General features: G+C 40.1%; 1 protein-coding gene across 1 annotated transcript; it reads left to right on the top strand.

The window, feature by feature from the left end:
• Positions 1–2,980: 2,980 nt before the first annotated feature.
• LOC139734266 (uncharacterized) lies at positions 2,981–17,086 on the top strand. The gene is made up of 3 exons (XM_071645062.1): positions 2,981–3,097; positions 3,349–3,409; positions 16,783–17,086. The coding sequence occupies exons 2-3, from the start codon at positions 3,363–3,365 to the stop codon at positions 17,084–17,086; spliced, it is 351 nt and encodes a 116-aa protein (XP_071501163.1). The 5' UTR covers positions 2,981–3,097; positions 3,349–3,362.
• The last annotated feature ends 1,721 nt before the right edge of the window (positions 17,087–18,807 follow it).

The raw sequence follows: 18,807 nt of genomic DNA, 5'->3' as shown, positions 1-18,807 counted from the left end.
TTGCCAAATTATTTATATTTGCACACAATTTAAAATACTTCGGCTAAAGGAAGCAAGTGACATCCTTATGATATGATTGTCACTTGCTTCCTTTTGCCAATTTCTTATGTTTGCTACAAATCCATGATGCTTTGGCAAAAGGAAGCAATATACATTCTCATGTTATGATTGTCACTTGCTTACTTTTGCCAGTTCTTTTTTATATTTGCTACAAATCCATATTACTTTGGCAAAAGGAATCCCCAATAATGATCGTCACTTGATTCCTTTTGCCAGATTTTTCATGTTTGCTACAAATCTATAATACTTTGGCAAAAGGAAGCAAGTTACATCATAATCGGTTTCTATGGGAATATCAAAATTCTTCGAATTGTCATAAATGCATCACCATATGACTTGCAACGAATACCGCCATTATTTCTCATCACAAATTTCCATGCTGAAGGGCCTACCCAAAAACATATTTTCTTCATTTGCAGCAATTGTACTCGATGTCATTTGCTTCCTTTTGCCAAAGTAGAGCAGTATAATGAGCTCCCATTATCGCGATAGTGCATTCTCAGCATGCATATTGCTGTAGGCACATCATGTTTTTCTTTAGCTAATGATGTACGATTCACCTTCTTTCTTTCTTTCTTTTTATATTCACGGCAAGCGTTAGTCAAACAAACAACCATCAGTTCTCTACAGTGGCGTATCTAAGGGGGGGCAAGGGGGGCACGTGCCCCGGGCGCCACTCCTTGGGGGCGCAAAAAAAACCGAAAAAAAAAAACGAAGAAGAAGAAGAAAAAGAAAAAAACGAAGAAGAAGAAGAAGAAAAAAAAAAGAAAAGAAGAAGAAGAAGGAAAAGAAAAACTCACCCGGAAGGGCGGAGGGAGAATGGTGGGGGGCGGGGAGGGGGGGGGGGGGCGGGGGAAGAAAACCAAGTCAAACAAGATAAAGACAAAACATGATGACGCGGACAAAATGACAATGTTTATTGTGTTCACACAAAAATTCCATGTTCTGTGAGCTGAAATACAAAAATTTTCGGCTCCCTCGCTGCGCTCGCTCGCCAAAATTTATATAAAAAAGAAGGTAAGAACAAAACGTGATGATGACAAAATGACAGTGTCTATTGTGTTCACACATGTCATTTTATATTTAGCAGGCAAAATGTTACACGGAGCAGCGGCTGCAATTTCTTTCGTTCAGAAGCGATCGGCAATTGGATCAAAAGAAGGCGCCAAGGGTTTCGAACATGGGGGGGGGGGGGGGCGCAAAAAACCCAAATCAAACAAGATAAGAACAAAACGTAATGATGACGCGGAATATATACAAATGTCGGCTCGCTCGTACTGACTTAGAGTATTTTTTCAAGTCCTCAGTTTGTTGATATAAATCGTTATCTATAAGGCCGTCGCTATATCTTGATTAGAATTATAAGATTTAATAAGCAAAAAATGACAAGAGTTTCATGATTTGTAAGCAGAAATACAAAAATTTTCGGCTCGCTCGCTGCGCTCGCTCGCCAAAATTTTTATTAAAAAAAGAGAAGATAACAACAAAACGTGACGATGACGCGGACAGAATGATGAAATGAAGAAAGGAAGAAGAAGAAGAAAAAAAAAAAAACTCGCCCGGAAGGGCGGAGGGAAATTGGTGGGGGGGGGGGGGGGGGAGAAAACCAAATCAAACAAGATAAAAACCAAACATGATGATGACGCGGACAAAATGACAATGTTTATTGTGTTCACACAAAAATTCCATGTTCTGTGAGCTGAAATACAAAAATTTTCGACTCGCTCGCTGCGCTCGCTCGCCAAAATTTGTATAAAAAAGAAGGTAAGAACAAAACGTGATGATGACAAAATGACAGTGTCTATTGTGTTCACACATGTCATTTTATATTAAGCAGGAAAAATGTTAAACGGAGCAGCGACTGCAATTTCATTCGTTCTGAAGCGATTGCCGATTGGATCAAAAGAGGACGCCAACGGTTTCGAACATACGGGGGAGGGGGGCGCAAAAAAAAATCAAAAAAGATAAGAAAAAAAGTAATGATGACGCAGAAATATACAAATTTCGGCTCACTCGCTCGTACTAATTTAGATAATTTTTTCAAGTCCTCAGTTTGTTGGTATAAATCGTTATCTATAAGGTCGTCACTATAATTGTGAGATTTAATACGCAAAAAATGACAAGAATTCCATGTTTTGTAAGCTGAAATACAAAAATTTTCGGCTCGCTCGCTGCGCTCGCTCGCCAAAATTTATATATAAAAAAAGATAAGAACAATACGTGATGATGACGAGGACATATACAAATTTCAGCTAACTCGCGCGCACTAATTTAGAGTATTTTCTAAAGTCCTCAGTTTTTGGGTATAAATCGTTATCTATAAGGCCGTCACTATATCTTGATTAGAATTGTATGATTTGGTAAGCAAAAAATGACAAGAATTCCATGTTTTGTAAGCTGAAATACAAAAATTTCGGCTCGCTCGCTGCGCTCGCTCGCTAAAATCTATCAAAATTCATTACATTTAAATCACCCTCAAAAGATCCCTTTTAAGTGCTTGAAAAGCATCATGTGGACTTTGTTTAAAAGTCCCTACCGGGATGGGGTTGGGGTTGGGGTGCCCCGGGCGCCGTTTTCCCTAGATACGCCACTGGTTCTCTAAACAACAATACCGATCATGGTGTGGCCATCAATGCGCACTGCTGATACTGGGTCTGGCTTTCATCATGGGTTTGTAGTGGGGAATTCCCATCCATGGGAATTCCACAATACTCGCGGAGCCCTGGGGGCGTCTGTACACTGTACCACGAAACGCTGTGCACGTAGGATTTCGTCACATACTAGGCTGGTCTCTTCCCACCTCCCTGCTAGAACTAAGGCCTCTATAGAACATTACTGCAAGATTGCAATGTGTTGTAGCTCCGTGGTTGCAGGTTACGACACGAAGTCATAACCTCATTGGTTAAATGCCAAGCTTCTTTGAAAGACTATCGCACAAACTGTAAAGACCATCGCAAGCAAGTCAGAGCTCTGTGTGCAGCGAGAAGAATCTATATATCAGTTCAAAGCGATACGCAACATCAACTGTTTTAATCATGTAAGTATACCAAAATATAGATCTAACAGTAACATAGAGTGATATTGTGGCATTTGAATTGTTATCATTAGTCCTGTACGTCTAAACAGACGGTAAGACTTGTTACTGCCATTATGTTTCGGGTGATATATATTTTTCCTGTCTTCTGGAGGAGATATCAAAGTCAGCTAGGGGCTTTTGTTATTGCGAAATATGAAAATATGAAATTTCCTTTTTATAGCCCTACATTTATACTTGGATTTTATTTGCAGTGTCGAAATTCAGCATGGACAAGAAATTTGCAGCATTCATCTTCCTTCTCCTTATCACAGGGTAAGTTGGTATTGATTGATTGTTAGATTAATTGATTAATTGATTTTGTTATAAATAGATTCTAATCAATTATAATTCTGTAGTCACACCTTTGCTAAGGAGGTCATTTTCATTTTTGTGGGCATTGGTTGGTTTGTTTGTTAAAATTAACTCGACTGATTTGGTTAAAATTTCAGGAAAAGTTAGAAATGGCTCAAAGAGTAGAGTGTAACTAAATGTTGATATACTAATCCGGATCACCGTCTACATCCATACTGTATTTATGTTTATTACCTCCGCCAAGGGAGGAGGTTATAGTTGGGGGCCTAAGGGCTCAAAATGGGTTGTTTGGTTCAAATTCTTCCAAAAACACCAAATTTGGCTCATAGGTCCCTTGGACGATACTCTTTCGATTTTTGATGGGCGCCAAGACTAAAAACCCTTGGGGCCGTCATATTGGTGAAATCCAATATGGCCGCCATCAGGGTTAAAGGTCAACTGCAGTTACAAATTGAACAGGTTGATTAATGTTATGAATCCCATGTGGAAGATTTTACGGGGTCAGAGAATGTGATTCTAAATATCATTTCTGCAATTCATGGTCACTTTCAAGATCAAATATGGGTCAAATCAGGCATTTTGTGCATTTTTCGAAATGGCGTCTGTGAGCATTCAACTGCAATTCACTGGTACCCCTATTTTGTCCCATTTGTCATCTCTTTCATACTCCTTCAATGGTCAATTAGGGCCAAGAGCGGTTCCATTCCTCTACAATATTATCAATAATAATTATGACAAATAAATGAAAAAAATATATATTTAAGATATATATATATATATATATATGTATATATACTATATAATTACATTGAAATCTTTGAGCACAGAAAACTGTCTTCCATCGGTTTCATTTTCTTTTCTCATTTTCTTTGCTCAAAGTTTTCACTATGTATCAATTGTTTCTGGTCAGTTTTTCCTTTCTTTGTTTATATATATATATATACATGCTTAAATACGGCCGCCATCCTATTCCAAGGTGCCAAATCAGGGTGCAATGGCAAAGAGGGTAATAAACACGCCTAATCTTATTTTGTCTTCGTTTTTCCTTCTGACGAGATAGCTGGATAGCCCGTATGCTGGTCAGTTGTATACTTGGGGTGGACCACTTTACCGGTTTATGCACCTTGAGTTTTCCGATAACGGAATGCCGATTCGGGATCTTTTCATGTGTCTGGGTTTGTGATTCTTTCACACAAGGGACTTCCCCTTTTTATATCCAAGTGATGAGGTGTAGCGTGTTGTGCCTCTACTAGAGGGGGCGGTATGACAACACACACCATTGCTAAGCTAATAGACTTGAGATAAGTGGGATTCCGGAACCCGCGCCGGAACACAAGTCTTTAGACCGCAAGCCATACCATACCGACTGAGCCACCTCGTCACTTTTCATGGTCAATTATATAACTTTCCAGCTGGCAAGCGATATGATTCTCCTCCTGGTGAAATTGGTGTATGCCTGCTCTCCCTTGACAAGACAGCGTCTGCTTCTTCAGTGAAGGAAGCAATGGCCGAAGCTTCCAGGGAATCGAGCTCCTCAATCCAGGTCAGACCAGTATTCTAGGGGCAGTTAACTAAATTCGATCATTAAAGTCCTTTAATGGCAGTATCTTACAAGAGTAGGTGAAGACAATTCAGCTGAAGGTTTTTTATCTTTTTTTATTCTCGTTTTATCAAACGAAACCGTTTCTTTACTGAAAGGGCAAATGACTAGGGAAACTGAACACCTATTGATGTTGTATGGGATACTGATCCTGAAGAAAATAATCTTAACATTTTTGCGCTGCAACACTGTGCAGTCCTCTGACAAGTGATGGTGATGGCACCACTCAAATCTCAAATTATGATTGGAAGAGCATAGCGGCTTCCTGAAAATTAAGATTGAAAAATAAAGAACTGCCCTCATTTATCAGCGCACACATATCCAAGAATAAATGAGACGGATAACTCATCCTGAGCACCTGATTCGAGACTGAAATATTCAACAGGAATTGTGATCTCACAACCCTTCAGCTTTCCAACAACTTAGATGCGATCTACGCAAAGATATCCTTACAAAGGATGACATAATGTCTTCTGAAAGCATTTTCTGAAAACAGTATACAATCGCACGGATGAGCATAACATCACATTTCGGTATATAGTGTGCTTTTTTTAATCCCTTTGATCTGAGGGAGTTACGGTTGGGTCGTGGTATTGAAAAGATAAAGGCCTTTTCAGCTCTTTCCTGTACAGCGTACCTCTCTTCCAGAGCCCAACATCAGGCACTGGCAGGATGCGACATTACTTCAGACTTGCTTTGATGTGGCATGGAAATTGCCTATAAGTAATATGGGTCAGCAAACCAGAACGCACTGACACATTAACTACTTTAATAATCATGCTCATGTCCAGCAAGGACTGATGAGCAACAAGTTTTATGGGGCAGCCAGCGTCAACGAGGGTAGGCATCATCTCGTCATAACGTGGGAGCAGATCATCAGAAACCACTCTATCTGCTCAAGCGACGCTATCAACATTTTGAAGATGAGTGCTGCTGCAAGTGAGTTTCTACTGGAATCATGACAGCATGGGTCATGATGTGATTCCTGACTTCAGGGAGTGGAGTTGGAGGAAAGATGGCACAGGTACATGGCAATTACTACAGTAGTACTATCAGCCACTCTCCGCAATGCTTCAGTACCAAATTTCATTCTTCTGCACCACAGCTGTTTCAAGGCATGTATTGGGAGGTGGAAAACATGGAAATGGAAAAAAAAATAATGAAAGAATGAATGAATGAATGAATGAATGAAGGTGAAAATGCACAATGTAGAGCAGGTGTCAGACGAGCCATGGTCAGTAGTTTGATATTGCTGCAAACTTAAAGTGGGGGGGGGGGGGATTGAGGGCCTATCTGACGGGAGGAAGACATTGTCGCAATGCCAGCGTCTCGAAGAAATATTTTCGCTGTCACAACTAACGCGATTTCTAGGGCGACGTCCAAGACGTCTTCAAACAAAGGGACAACTTATTTGCTTGGAAGTCACGGGGGTGTTGGCACGGCTTTTGCAGTCACAGGGACTTATCAGAGATGTCTTTTCTCAGCAACTTCTCCCTTTCGTCGCCATTATGTTATTACGGTCTCCACAAGATGCGGGGACATCTCGAAGATGTTGCAGACAAAATTTAGTCCCCACGACATGGCCACAGTGATGGAGACTTCGCAGAGACGTCTCGGAGACAAGCTGGAAGACGGAAGTAGTCTCTGCAAAAATCGAAAATGTCCGATTCTCCTGCGAATCCTGGAGATTGGGCTCGTCTCCAGGAGACGTGCGTCGTAGAGATGTTGCGGAGAGTAGAGTTGCAACCTATAGTCTTCAGACCAACGAGATACAACTTATAAAGTCTAGTGATATCATACCAATTTGCGTCCACTGTGGCACCTGTGAAATATAAAATTATATGCTTGTTCCCTACATGGCGTCACCAGTACCGTCATGTTCTCTGACCGGCATAGAATTTTAGCTGTGGAGGCGCATAAAATTTCCTATAAGGACTTTAGAATCGAACTTTCTAACACAAATTCGAAAATAGCAAATTGATGCCAACCTGATGTACTAAAAACTCTCTTATACACTACAGATTTTTATCTTTTTTCATCTAGATTAGGAGTGATCTTCATAATTATTATTCCATTGAATTTAAATCTGAATTATGAATATCTATTATAACTGAGGATCCCTGAACTGCAACAGAGAAATCAAAACACCTCTCTTTTTAGTGACAACGTCAAGGACGCTGGTAATATAGAGAGTACCCCCACCCCCTTATTGCTAAACTAATATATTAGGTAGCAATAAGATTCTATTTCTTATATACGTTTTTATTGCATTCCTTGCAAATGAAGATGAAAATAATAATCCAATAATCAAATCTTGAAAACTTTTTGAAAGGGCATTACCCATAATTCTAATCATTAAAGCAAATGCAAATAAGAATTCCGCAAATATGACCAGTCGGTGAGGACATTTCCTCTTAGCGCCTATAATGTAAAAATAATTAATGGAATGATTGTGACATGAACTATGATATTCCATAGCTTTGGACAGAACCTCACTTAAAAGCTTGTGTAGCCATATTATAACAGGCCATAATTGAAATGATGCAGAAAAAAAAATTACCGTAAGTAATCATTAAAAATGAAATTGAAAGGTTACCAAGTCTTCAAATTTAATTGTGAAATAAGGATCTGAGTAAGATCCCTTAACCCTATTAAGCCCAAGCTATTTTGACCCCTGGCAGGCCCAAGGGGGGGGGGGGGGGCACATTGTGCCCCCCCCATACAACTTTTTTATTATTTGATGTATCATCGTCATATTTGGCACATGGGTAGAGTAACTCATACTCTACATGACCATACATTTGAATTTTCTCAAGGTCACCCATGGAGGGCGCTATTTACCAAAATATAAAGAAATACATAGGAAATATGCTTAAAACATGATTTTTCTGTATAATTTCTTTATCCCCATTATATATAGGCTATATGTCTTTAATATAGATCAATCATTTTCATATTTGCCACAAATGATAAGCAAGTAGAATCTTATTATTTGTTATGATTGAAATTTCTCAAGGTCACCACATGGGGGCGCTATTCATATCAGCATATAGAAATACATAATGAGACCTGAGATGAAATGTTTGGGATTGGTACATGTATAGTTATGACATTTCATATTGGCATAATAGTGGAACTTTGAGATTGCAAATTGATAATATGATAAACTAATGATATTAGAGGCATAACTTGGGTGAAGGAATCAAAATAACACAAAATAGAAGGGCAATCTTTAGAAAATATTATTGTTTTCAATTATCTCTATTATATCTATTGTTTTATGCCTTTGTCACATAAAAACAAAGAAAATAATAAGAAAAACTTTCCAGGACCATAATTACTTAAAATTTTGCTCCTTCAGCAAATATCAGCCAAGAAACACCCATTTCATACACTGTAATGCTGTTTAATGAAATGGGAACAGAAAAAAGATGCAAAATCTGACTGACATGGTTGTCAGTTTGTGGTTGCCATGGCAACCAGCAACATCAAATATAACTAAATTATATATCAAAATGTTCGCAATAAGATTTTAGGAAAAGTCACCAAATTTGGGTGAAATCGGATTAAGGGCGAAGGAGTGGTAAAGGAAAATCTGGTAGGGGGGGCACAATGTGCCCCCCCCCCCCCCTTGGGCTTTATAGGGTTAACCCTAATTACTCTCAGAAAGGGGTTGTTATTATACTTCATGAGTGTATACCTAGTGTTTGAAATCTTTAATAACACGAAAGCATGCATATTGATGTTACTCGTGAGAAAGCCCACCTCTCCCTCTCCCACAGCCCTCAACAACTGCAATTCTATTAGAAGGGCTGGCATTCCTCCTATATTGACTATAGGCAAGGCATTTTCTAAATTACCTATTGTGAATATAATGGTTTGACCCCAAATGACCTTTAGGGAGACCTTATAAGGAAAAATTGACATCAGACCATAAAAACAACTTCAGAATCGAATTCCTTGACCCATAAAACCTCTAAAGCTGACTTTTCAAATTATTGTAACACTTTAAAGGTTTTTAATTGTTATACTGGCCTTTAAACGTAGGTGACCGCATTGGATTTTTGCAAATATGCCGCCCCGGAGGGCGCCCTTCACAAGAAATACGCCTTTTATCAGCCGTCGACAAATGCAATTCTATTACTAAGGCTGGCATTCCTGGAATATTGACCACGGGCAAGCCATTTTTTTCAATAAACTGTTATGAATACAATGGATTGACCCCTAAATGACCTTAAGATGACCTTACAAGAAAAAAAATGACTTCAGACCATAAAAACAACTTCAGATTCGAATTCCTTGACCCAGAAAACCTCTCAACCTGACTTTTTAAATGACTGTAACCCTTTTATGTTTTCAAATGCAAGTGGCCTTTAAACCTATATGGCGGCCATGTTGGATTTTTGCCAATATGGCCGCCCCAGAGGGCGCCCTTCTTGGCGCCCATCAAAAATCGAAATAGTATGGTTTGGGCTACATGTGTGCCAAATTTTGGTGCTTTCGGAAAATTTTGAACCAAAAATCCCTTGCGCCCCCACTATTATGTTTTCGTTACCGTTGGTTTGTGCGTTAGTTAGTTCGTTAGTTTGTCCGTGTGCAAAATAACTCAAAAAGTAGTTAACGGATTGGGATGAAACTTGCAAGAAAGGTTGAGAATGGCACAAGTGCCAAACGATTAACTTTGTGGTAGTGATCCGAGAATTTTTGGGAAATTTATGAAGGATTTTTGATATTTTGGTAGGTAGGGTCAATGAACTTGGGAGTTTAGGCTGCGCGTATTTGAGGTTTGCATGCGCGCACTAAAGTGCGTGCTCTAGTATCTGCTAGGGCGAGGCGCGCCGTGCAGCTGAGGGTTTATGACGTAGCAAAGGCTTCTATATTGGGAAATCGGGCGATTTTTCAGCATGTATACCTATGGGTGGAAATCACTGATCTCTATGGAAGAGCCTAAAGAACTTTTCCCCAGTGGTGGAGAGGAGTAAAAACTCTTTGGGAAGAGCAAGAGCAAGCTCTGAGAGTGCTTTTCTAGTTATTATTATTATCATTGTAATTATTATTATCATTATTATTATTATTATTATTATCATTATTATTGCTATTATCATTATTATTATTAGTACATTGCAAAAAGAGTAGCGTTTGGATTTAACACCATGGGTGTTAAACCGAACACTGTTCAAGTGTCAATCCATAGAGGACCACACCGACAGGTGTGGAGAATAATATGTTGTGATGGTATGAAAAGTGTTCACCTGGCACGTGGTGGTGCTAATTTGACACTGCAGCTGGTGATATTTTTGACATTGCACTGGTGTTAATTCAACAATAACACTATACAATCATGGTGTTGATTTAATATTGCTGGTGTTAATGTAAATGGTATAACAACCGCCAAATGTTCAATAGGAGACCACATCAACTTATGTTACTGTGGTGTAAATGTTTTCATAACTTTTTTTTGTTTCATTTTTTAATCAAGTATTTCATCGGAAAGTTATCATTTGTCTTGTTGAAGTTTAAAATCAACAAGAAGAACAGTGACCAATTACCTATCTGAAAAAAAAAAAGGTTTTGTATTTTGAAGTGACACCCAAAGTGTTAATTTAACACCACAAATTAGCACCGGGATTTTACGACAATCTCAGTGTTTTATACACCCGACTTTTTGCAGTGTAGCGGTAGTAGGAGTAGTCTGTAGTAGTAGTAGTAGTAGTAGTAGTAGTAGTAGTAGAAGTAGTAGTAGTAGTATGAATAAGCCATTTCACAGGTACAATCTGAACATGTGCGGATAAAGGTCATTGCAGTTTTTCTCTTGAATGGAGTGTTACTGAGAGATTAAAAAAAAAATGGAACGTCTTTATGAAGACTATGTTATAAATATTCATTTATATGAACCAGGTGCATATTTGGAATGTACAGGTGAATGTGTATTCTTTTCAACCAAATCAACAAAAGACATTCATGCAGCACTTGCATGTAAATTACCACTTTCTGCTTGGCTGTGCTCAACTGCTCTTCAGATAGACTCTATATTCCATGTGTGGTTCAAGAGGTTATTGCATGCAGACTGGTGCTAACTGTGAGCTGGCTTATTTACGTCGTTATACGTTTTTTAGCTCACCTGAGCCAAAGGCTCAAGTGAGCTATTGCGATCGCCCTTCGTCCGGCGTCCGTCGTGCGTCGTGCGTCGTGCGTCGTGCGTCGTGCGTCGTGCGTCGTCCGTCGTCCGTCGTCCGTCGTCCGTCGTCCGTCGTGCGTCGTGCGTAAACTTTTTACATTTTCATCTTCTTCTTGAAAACCCCAAGACCGATTTTCATCAAACTTGGCAGGTAGCATCCCTAGGGGGTTAGGAACTCAATTTGTTAAAATGGGCACCATGCCCCACCCAGGGGGCCCCCAGGGGGGCCCAAACCCCCCAAAATTAAGGAATCTGTAAAAATCTTCTTCTCTAGAACCAGAAGTGATAGAGCTAAGTTAATACTATGAGTTAGTACATTGATGACTGTAGTTTCAAGTTTGTTCATGGCAGAATCAGGGGTGCCCCCCTTGGGACCCAGGGGAGGGGGGTGGGGAGGGGTTCTAATGGGGCCTAAATTGTACATTTTCATCTTCTTCTTAAGAATCCCATGACCCATTTTCACCAAACTTGGCAGCTAGCATCCCTAGGGGGTTAGGAACCCAATTTGTTAAAATGGGCACCATGCCCCACCCAGGGGGCCCCAGGGGGCCCAACCCCCCAAAAAAATTAAGGAATCTGTAAAAATCTTCTTCTCTAGAACCATAAGTGATAGAGCTAAGTTAATACTATGAGTTTGTACATTAATGACTGTAGTTTCAAGTTTGTTCATGGCAGAATCAGGGGTGCCCCCCTTGGGACCCAGGGGAGGGGGGGGGGGGTGAGGAGGGATCCTAATGGGGCCTAAATTGTACATTTTTATCTTCTTGAGAACCCCATGACCCATTTTCACCAAACTTGGCAGGTAGCATCCCTAAGGGGTTAGGATCTCAATTTGTTAAAATGGGCACCATGCCCCACCCAGGGGGCCCCCGGGGGGCCCACACCCCCAAAATGAAGGAATCTTTTAAAATCTTCTCTAGTATCAGAAGTTATAGAGCTAAGATAATACTATGAGTGAGTACATTAATGACTGTAGTTTCAAGTTTGTTCATAGGAGATCCAGGGGTGCCCCTCGGGGAGGGGGGGGGGGTGGTTGGGAAGGTCCAAATGGGGGCCTAAATTGTACATTTTCATCTTCTTCCTGAAAACCTCATGATGGATTTTCGTCAAACTTGGCAAGTAGCATCCCTAGGGGATCAGGATCACAATTTATCAAAATGAGCACCATGCCCCACCCAGAGGGCCCCAGGGGGCCCCAATCCCCCCAAATTAAGGAATCTTTAAAAAAATGGGACCTTATTGTACATTTTCATCTTCTACTTGAGAGTGCCTGGTCAAATTTTGGAAGAGCTGTGAATAATTTAGATTAGTGACTGCGTGAAAGGTGAACTTGCGATACTCAGGTGAGCGCTAGACCCGCGGGTCTCTTGTCTTCTTTCTTGACTGATATTGGTCAATCATGAGCACAAGATGACGCGCTTGCTTTTGCTACCCTCAGTGTTATTGAGCTGTAGTTGGCCAGAATTTCGAGAGAAGTTACATGTACGACTGAGGCAGCGATAGCCCGTTGGCCGTGAGGGTATCTCTTGATCGTCAAGGAAGCCAATAATGATAATAATAATAATGATGACGACAATGATTACAATAGTAATAATGATAATGATAATAATGATAATGTAACCAGACGACTGGTGACAAGAATATTGTATTCTTTAAGTTTCTCTTTTCCCTTTCCCGCGCATGTGGATCACGGGTTCACGGGGTTCTGGAACCTTCCTTTGCAAACTTGTCACGTGGTCAAGCGAGGTCCTGACCCCTTCTTGCCAGCCTTTATTTTATGCTAATTATAGCGTTAACCAATTCTTTCAAATATGCAAATAACTTTCCCCCAAACCGGAAGTCAGGAACACCACTCGGCGACTTATCGCAGTTCGTCCGACGTCGGTATCCTCTTAACCTTTCTTCGCTCCACGCCTCCTATTTTACAAGTAAAATCACACTTTTCGTATTACTTATTTATGAATTGATTATGCAAGTTACTGTTGTAAGACTTCGTAGATGGTTTTGAACCCAGTCTTTCATGCCTGTGTGTGATAGTAAGCCCGGTATTTAAGTGAAAAGTTAGTTCTCAAAAGTTGACGAGTGTCTTGATAATTTTCGTCGACTAGATATATGTCGTGTATCAGCTCGCCGCAGAACGCCAGTTCTGCGAGAGAACATATTCGATGGGTACTCGAAGGGTTATACATATTTCGCACTCTGAGTCTATGAGAGAATATTTTATTCGTTCGACGGTTGGTATACAAATTAAAAGTGCATGATATTCTTTTATTTGAAAGGGCAGACGCAGGTGATTGATGCCTTATTGCTGTACAATGGGCGAATCGTCTTAAATTTGTTAATCACATTGTTTTATACTTGAATGAAAGTAATCCACTGTTCGCGAAGAATAAAGGTGCGTTCCGCTCAGCTGAGAGGAGTGCACAAGGGGTAGTCTACGAGCCGAGACCTGCCGAAGTGATAGCCAGCTAAGTTTGGCTGTAAATGTTGATATTGAATATATGCATTTTAACTGGGAAACGTAGATGAGTAGAGGGATGAAATGACGATCATCTATGTGAAAGTTCGTGTACAGTATAATATTAACGTGCAGGTGTCGAACCAAGACGAAGCTTCGCAAGGTTCGTGATGTAGCCTATCGATACGTTTCGAAGTACCGATGTTCGGGGAAAAGTTAGTCTCAGTAGAAGTTGCTGAAGGGGAAGAAGTGTTCGAAAAGTGCACTCTATGTCATAATATTCGATGTGTACGAGGTATTAACTGTAGAACTAGATCCTCTGTGGAGTCAGTTCATAATAATGTTATAAATGTATTACACGTACGCCAGCGAACTGCTTTCTTAAAGTTTCATACGGTCAATCCTAAGGGTAGAGTAAGGCGGTGGATAGACTATCCGCACATTGGGTCTGACCGACGTGCATCATTCCAAAGGTATGTGAGTGATAGGCCGCGTTCATGCGAATTTCGTAGCCAGAATCACAAACATGAATCATGATTCAAAACGGCGTTTCAAATCACGGTCTCAGCGGAAGAGCGTTCATGCGGACTTTCGCGACGCTGATTCTGGCGCTGCTCATTCTTTGCCATTGCGCAGCATACTGCGCAGTTTGACCTTGTCTCTGCAACTCGAGCCAGACCACCTTATGCCAACTGATCAGTCAGTTTATTATAGGCCTTTACGTTTATATTTCGGTGAATACTTTTCAATAAGATGTGGCATTCAGGCTCTGCCCACAGATCGAAAAATCTTAATTCTTCGTCTCTCCAATTGCTTCCCTTGGTAGACACAGCGCTGCAGCCACTACTATTATCAACTCAATCGGAGAGTAATTACATGTATTATTATATTAAACAGCTATATACTAGCATAGAATCGGTGTGTGGCGTTGATGTAAACCAACAAATGCAAGTTTGATACCGACACACACGATTCATAAGACGTACACAAGCGCGCGAACAGAACAAGAAGCTGTGGGATACCCCATTAGACACGCATGCGCACAGCGCACAATGACGTCATAGAATCATGATTGAAATCACGGTTGCGTTCATGCGGCTTCTGCGATCGTGATTCTGGCAGAATCATGATTCAAAACGCCCTTTTTTCCGCGTTTCAGATCGGCGTTTTGAAACGCGTTTAAATGGAAAAATCGCATGAACGCAACGCAACTAAACACGTTTAGCGACTAAACGTGTTTAGAAACGCAATTCTAGTTTCGCATGAACGCAGCCTAAGTGGAAGTAGTTGTACACAGAGGTTGGGACTGACCACCCACCCCCCCTTGCTCATGTTGTAAATCTTGCCTAAAGTACCGTATGCCGCGCGGAGAGAGAGAGAGAGAGAGACAGACAGACAGAGAGGAAGAGTGGGAGAGAGGGACGAAGAGGATCACAGGCGTTGCCAAGGGTTACTCGTAGAGAACAACGGGCTCGCCTAGTACCTCCTTGGTCTATGTAATTCTTTGTTTGACTGCAGAAGTCGAATCCGATTCTGTTCGCGTTCAATTTACGTTGTTTTCATTTTCAAGGGGGAAACAAGTTTTGAGTTAACGCGTCGTCGTAATCGTAGTACATGTGTAATGTAATGTATGTGGCTGTCTAGCGAATTTAATGTTATGGTACGATAAAAGGTTGCATCAATGACGTGTTTAATGTGACGGCTTGTTCGCAGTTGTATAGTTCTGTTGAATGGTTATGTAGATGATTTAGGAGTAAACGTCTACAATCAGATATATGAGCATGATTTCCCCTTTTCTGCTTGTGTTACGATCGATGAATATCCTGTTATTATCGTCACTTTGCTGTACATATATGTTTATTTTCTGTTAGTTGTCGCGTATAGCTTTAGCCCATTAAATTGGCATGGATGTCAAGTGACACGGACGTCGGGTATTTGTTTGGAAACTTGAGTAGTTATAGTACCCAGGCAAACCAATCATTTAAAGTAAATAAACAAATTGTTCTAGCATTGTTTGGGTTAATATGGCGACTCAGGGAAAGCAGTTTTTATATAATTACGGATAGTTTGTTTGATTAAACTTTGCGTTAGAAAATACAATCGTAAAGTTATTTATACAACGAGCTAATAAGGTGAATCATGTGTTTGTTTATTTTTGTACTAGGTGATTTTATGAAGTCATCAAGTTGCATAATTTAGTATACAACGGTAATGGTTATTAGTAATAATAATATACGCATTAATAACGAATAAGGATAACGGGAAATGATAATAATTGAATTTAGAATGGTTTAATCAATGCAATAAAGTAGATTGTAACAGTACACGAGCATTAGGGAAGTCCAATGCGCTGGTTAGGTAGTAAGGTAGTGAATTAAGATAGTTAATGAGTGGTACTGAACATCTTCGAGGTAAAGATGCATCACAAGTGACCGTCTTCCTTTGTGTTTTAACATTTGAGTCGGCAGTAAGGAGAGTGTTTAATAATAATATGTTTGTTTTATTCTTGCCCCGCACTCTTTATACATATACGGCGGCTGATTTGCTGTTTATTATTTTGTGTTTTTTGTTTACTTCCGGTTGGAAGTTGAAGTTAAGTAAATAAATGGCAGTTCGTCCGACGTCGGTATCCTCTTAACCTTTCTTCGCTCCACGCCTCCTATTTTACAGACTCAACTCCCGTCAAACATTCTTCATCTAGCCCCACCCTACTCCAAGGGAGGGTTACAATAATAATAATGATAATAATAGTGAGGATTAGTATGAATGAAGGACTTTCATATAGGATGCAAATCACAATGTGGGAGGATGTGAGCTGCTTAGCAGACGCCTTGGGCTCTAAGAGTGCTTTTCTAGTTTAATTTTTTTTAATGTATTTCAATAGAAAAGAGGCCTGGCAGCCGTGACCGTGTGCATTATTTTGCGAATTTGTGAGGGTGTATATGCTTCATTTGATCCGAACTTTAAAAAATGTCTTTTTGAAAGAGTCATCCAAACTGGTGTATAATTTTCCCCCTCCCGGGTTTGTTAATATTTTCATATTGATGAATTTAACGTACGTTTGCTTTTGATATTTTCTCTGCATTCATTTCCCTCAGGAATAATGCCCTCGAGTTCTCTGACATTCTGTTCGGCGCTGCGGTCGGTGGTGCTGTGCTTCTTGGAGGGCCGGTAGCTTTAGGTGCAGTCGGCTTTACAGGTTCAGGTATCGCCGCTGGATCTACTGCTGCTAGCATGATGTCCGCAGCGGCCATGGTTAACGGGGGAGGGGTGGCTTCCATGGCTGCAGGCGGGGTGGTTGCTGCCTGTCAGTCGGCTGGAGCTGTCGGGGCTGTCTCCGCCAGTACAGCCGCTGCAGCAGGGGCTGGAGCTGCCGGACTTCGAGCGGTGACCAGGGACTAATCCTAATATTGGGCTTTTCCACCCATAGTAACCCTCGCCAAGGAACTACTATCCCATAAGGCTTTCCAACGCATTTTTTTTTTCAGACAAAATGTCTATCAATAGTTACGATGAATCTCATTATGTCGGTTTTGATTATAAGATAAAATCAAAATGCTTAATTTTATTTGTTTGAGTCCATTGTTGCTTCCAAATCATCAATCGTTGCGTAGCACTAAGTATAGGCCTGATATAGATATACTGTTAAAGAGGCTGGCTATATAGACAAGACACATCTTCACTCCATGAATGCTTGATACAGACTGCCCCTGTATGGGCTTCTAAATGAAACCCACAGGACCTGGTTTTGCTATTTGAATGGCAGGCACTGTATTCATTCAGCTGGACCTTGAGAGAAAACGGGTGTATTACATGGAAATAAACAGACCTTGAACTTGAAACTTGTTTGGCCTGACTTGTCTCTCCAATCGCTGATCCGGGTCTATTATGCCAGTATTTGTTTTAGTCTTTAACACACATACACACACACTGCGCCTTTTCATGACGTTTCTATAACAGATTTTTATATGGCGCTATACTAATGATGTGGATCATCATCATCATCATCATACGTACATTTATCCATTTTGCACATAGACACACACTGCACATACTGTTACGCACACAGTATATTAAATCATTATTGTGAGATATGACAAGTAATATAAACTATATCATATATAATTATATATATATATATATATATATATATATATATATAATATATAACATGTGTGTATGGTCTTGTGTGTGTGTGTGTGTGTGTGTATGTGTGTGTAGCAGCGACCCCTACTGCCTGACAATTACTCCACAGCAAAGAAAGACGTGAAACCCACGGTGGCCGTCATCGTGCTCCCAACGAGGTCATGGAGGTAATGAAGATTATGTATACATATATTATATAATACACAAGTAGTATACATGTACCTGGATGCACCTCGTGGAGTTGTGGAGCTCCACAGCTCGTTAATATTAATGAGCTGAATTCATGAATATGTACTTACATGTATTTATGTAAATATAGGCCCTATATAAATTATGTATGAGCTGAAGAGCTGTGGAGAGTAAGTCTTGCAACGGATTGTATGGCTAGTGTTTAATGTATGTTATGGAGTCGTGTATTTTTGCACGTTATACCATACAATTATTACGGTATTATGCAAATGCGTATGACAGCAACGTATAACGAATTAAGTATTATCAGTAGTGAATTGTGGAGCTCCAAGATGACCTAGCATATGAATATTAATGAGTGGATTTCATGAATATGTATTAATATGCATTTATGTTAACATTGTATGAATTATGTATAAGCTGTGGAGCTATGGAGCTGTGGAGATGTGGAGAGTGACTCTTGCAACGGATTGTATGGCTTGTATGGAGCGCATGTGGGGTTGTGTATATTGCACGTAAGGTCGATGCGAATATAATTATGCAAATGCATATGACAGTATACATACGAAGAAATAAGCATTATCAATATTTATTATTTATGAGCTTAATTCATGAATATGTATGAATATGCATATATGTCAATATTATATATATGAATTATGTTTGAGCTGTGGAGCTGTGGAGAGTGACTTTAAATTTGTAACCGATTGTATGGCTTGTGTGGAGTGTATGTTGTGGAGTCGTGTGATTTTGCACGATATGGAAGGGTATTTGATATCAGTACATGG

Source organism: Diadema antillarum, unplaced genomic scaffold (assembly GCF_040938485.1).
Source record: "Diadema antillarum isolate AM-2024a unplaced genomic scaffold, OU_Dant_1.0 seq00000519_RagTag, whole genome shotgun sequence".
In the NCBI taxonomy this organism is placed as follows: domain Eukaryota; kingdom Metazoa; phylum Echinodermata; class Echinoidea; order Diadematoida; family Diadematidae; genus Diadema; species Diadema antillarum.
The sequence above is the reverse complement of the archived record's forward strand: the minus strand, read 5'-3'. Positions and strand labels throughout refer to the sequence as shown.